Source organism: Fragaria vesca, linkage group LG7, assembly GCF_000184155.1.
Source record: "Fragaria vesca subsp. vesca linkage group LG7, FraVesHawaii_1.0, whole genome shotgun sequence".
NCBI classification, from domain to species: Eukaryota; Viridiplantae; Streptophyta; class Magnoliopsida; order Rosales; family Rosaceae; genus Fragaria; species Fragaria vesca.
The window spans coordinates 5,059,143-5,063,073 of NC_020497.1; the positions used below are offsets into that span (position 1 = coordinate 5,059,143).

Consider the following 3,931-nt stretch of genomic DNA (forward strand, 5'->3'; position numbering starts at 1 on the left):
TCATGCTTCTTAACTTTGCCAACAATGCACAGTATAGGTACGTCTTCCCAGTTCCTCCAGGACCATCAACAAAAAATAATGCACTTTCTCTTCTCACGACCGCATCCAGTATGGTGTTAAATGCCATCATTTGGTCATTGTTGAGTCGACCAATTGCATCAATATCTTCTTGAGGGACATTAATAGAATGTTCATCTTCAATACAGCTCGGCACTCGTAGACCATCTTCTTGCTCAGCTGTCATTTCTGGTAGATCAAAGTCTCTAATGCTCTTATCAAATTGTTCTAGCATTCTGTTTAGATGTTGAAGCAGTCTATTTTTGACAGAACTGTCGTCCATCCCCCTCGAATTAGAGTAGTCTTCGGCCATGAAAGGATGGAATTCGTCCCACAATCTACGGACACCAGTTGGTTGACTATACACCAAAATTGTGACAAATAATCCCCTCAAAGCTGATGGCATTCGAATTGCAGTGGCTTCAAACAAACATTGTCAGATGTTGTTGTCATTTTCCAACAAACCTCTTTTTTCAGCTGCTTCCTTAAATGTTTGTTGCAAAACTCTATTCACAGTAAGCAAATCACGAAATGATTTTGGTCCTCTTACATGATTGAGAAGGACACGGAGGAAAAACTTTTCTCCTTCGAATGGTGAAACACTATAAATTCTCCCAATGACCTTAATGTTGTTCCTCCTTTTTTCCCACTTTTTGTACTTACTATCCCACCTATAATATTGAGGGAATTCTCGATACAAATGTCTCCTTGCCTCCGAATCATTATGGTTCTTGTTGAAAAATTCAGTAAGCATAGTCCTCTGTGAATGTTCATTTGCTAGAATGTCTTCTATTGTTTCAGTTGCATCGAATCTTATGCATTGCATATCAGGAAGATGTATTTGTAATCTCTCAACTGATGGATATATTCTGGTCGTTACAAATTTAAATATCTTCCATAACGCCTCTGGTGCACAAACCCACCTTGCATCAACAAATTGTCTTATTTCATCGTTATCTAGGTCAGACTGCACTTGCATTGCTACTTTATCAAGACCTTTGTAGACATACTTGTATAAGTATTTGACACTCTTTATGCTTCCGCAGACTTCAACATTGACATGACAATCATATCTTAACAACAACCATGGATTATAAGGAACAACCCATCTGTTATCCACCATCGTGTCTCCTCGTCTACATAGTGGAACTGGTAGACGACTTGCCCGTCTTCGATAAATAGGATATGCATCGTTCCCTTGGACGGTGTGATTTGTAAAATTCTTTGGAAAATTTTTCTTGCATTCCCCATTTTTCATACACGAAGACTGTTGGTTTAAAAGTCCACATGGACCATGAATCATATGTTTCAACACCAGATCATAAAGTTGAGGCTCTTCATCTTTATTTGGTATTTCAGCTCTAACAATGTGGTCATAATCTTCAGGGTTATTAAGTTTATCGTGTTCATCCAGCATGACCAGCATATGTACATGGGCAATCCTCGTTTCTGAAATTCAACAACGAAAGCATGAGCAACAACTCTTCCCAATACTCCTTGATGATGTCTTCTTTGAGTCGCTCAAGTTTTGAATGGAACACCCTAACTTGCAAATCCGGACGATCTTGTGATGTTTGTCCAAGGAGTAGCTCACTTTTAATTTCTTCCCAATTTGGGTTACACGTCATAGTGATAAACAAATCCGGTCTGCCATATTTTTGAACCAAAGCCATCGCATCCTGATACCGTTGGTACATATCACGTGGGCTTCCAACAAATGTTGATGGCAAAATGGTCCTACGACCAACATTACCTAATAAATTGTGAATTTAGGTTATATTTTGTACAACAACTGAAAATTATCATATCTCATATTGGTGGAAATGACATTAATTCATACCTGCATTGTTTTCCCCTGTAATTAATAAAGAGTCCCGAAGTCCTTGATAAATGGCGCTCCGAATTTTATCTTGATTACTACGAACCCATCTGAGTTTTTGTGATTCAATTTTTACGTATGTATCAACGACATACTGTTGCAAGAGGCGTCCGCCTCGAAGTAAGGGATTTTCATCACCTGGTCGCATCTGCAAAGTCAAGTTTTCGTAAGCATATATTTAAGTGTGTGATGTTTTCATTTGAAGTAGTTGAAGTCTCATTTGAAAAATAGGGGGAAAAAAGATGAGGTACCAACCTGTAACATATATGCATAATAGTCACAGCATGACATTTCTCTTCCATTCTCATATGACTATTAATATCCCACCCGTATGTTCCATAAGTTAATAATAATGGATATTGCATGGGGTCATAATAACCAACCGAGTCTTTGACATTCCAGAGTCGTCCACTAATTGTCTGGACGATTAAATCTCTAGGCTTTGGATCGATGTCGCCCGCTCCTACTATAATAGCCGCCACTTGTGATGCAGATGGTAAACTATACTGACGTTGGTTAGAAGGTTGCTCTTTTATGATAAGCCTGCAATTGGGTATGTCTTGTCTTTATCCGAGACTCCGAAATTGGTGGACAAAAGGGTTGTAAAGATTCAATATATGTTGTATCTTCTCAATGAGTTCTCTATCCAAAACTGAACTTTCGGACATTCTATTGTCAAGTTCATGCTCAGTGTCATATATGTAAGCCTGTAAATATCGCGGTCTCGCACCTTCATTTGGTAAAAGGCTGCCAATCTTATGATATATCGAACCTTGAGCACGAAAAGTATATATTCCACGGCTTTGAGCATTAAGTGATTCATCAACATGCACACCCATTGAAGTGAATGCAAACACATTATTGTAGGCTCTGATATTTTGTCTGAACTTTCGACCAACATCTGTTTGATCAGAAAAGAGCTGCATCATCTCTGGAGGAGAGGGTATTAGCGGAAGAACAATTTTTCCATTCAAACAACACATATTGGATGTCTCATGATGGAATAACCATGCATTACAGTATGGACATGTTCTTAGTGATGGCAATCGTAATACTGGGACACCATATCCTTCGTGCCAATCTCTGCCGCAGTTGTAATTTACAATTGCTCTCCTTATACGCCTCACCGTATTAACTCTGTTTCTACGCCAATTCTCTTGGTTACTCTCTTGCTCAATGTTGTTGTCTTGATCCTTATGAATATTAGTAGACTCACTGTTAATGCAATGTTGGAGGTGATGACTTGAGGTAACTTCAGGCACATAATTTTGAGTGACCACATTGGTTGTTCGAGACGTAGACAAACGGGCTAACTGTCTTATATGCGTCAAGCGCATTGTTGTAGCCTGTTGGTCATGGTTTTGTGAATACGACGAAGCTGATCTTGAACTCATGCTCACATTAGCGGTTTGTTCTATTAACATGATAACAGACAATTGTCAATGGTTTTAATTTTAGCTATCAAGTATATAACTTTCATTTTCTGCTGTGTTTGTTTGTTGCTGATATGGTCTATGTTGAAGATACATGTCTATACAATCTTTGGTTTACATTCTAGCGATACATGTTGTGATCTTTTTTAGAATTGAAAAAAAAATTACAAAAAAGGCTTGTGACGATGTGATAATTAAAAATTTAAAAGTACCTGTAGCAGGTTCATCCCTATTACTTGGTCCCCCATGTTGGTCAAGTTCTATATCCATTTCAACTGCCGGTCGCTTTCCCCGAGCATGTACTCGTCGTCGTGCCAAATACGCTTCATGTTGGTTGGGACTCAAAGATTGTCGCCATTCTTGATGGCTAGTACGTGCACGCTCCCTTTCATTCATTAATCTAGTGCTTGTTTCTACATAATTGGAATATATGATTAATACTTCAGTCACCAAAAAATTATGATCAATATGAATATTTTGCTTGTTTCTTTGTTTTTTGGGTATGGGTAACAAAAAACCAAATATTTTACAAACATGGTAGTCAAAATATAGTCAACTTAAT

At 38.2% G+C, this 3,931-nt stretch overlaps 1 protein-coding gene across 1 annotated transcript in view; it reads right to left on the reverse strand.

The window, feature by feature from the left end:
- LOC101294118 overlaps positions 1–3,639 on the reverse strand; it is a 4,764-nt gene extending 1,125 nt beyond the window's left edge. Inside the window, exons 1-4 of the mRNA XM_004308327.1 lie at positions 3,582–3,639; positions 2,709–3,350; positions 523–1,506; positions 42–477 (exon numbers count right to left, since the gene is read on the reverse strand). Coding sequence (XP_004308375.1) covers positions 42–477; positions 523–1,506; positions 2,709–3,350; positions 3,582–3,639 — 2,120 coding nt within the window. The remainder of the gene's footprint in view (positions 1–41; positions 478–522; positions 1,507–2,708; positions 3,351–3,581) is intronic.
- Positions 3,640–3,931: the final 292 nt, after the last annotated feature.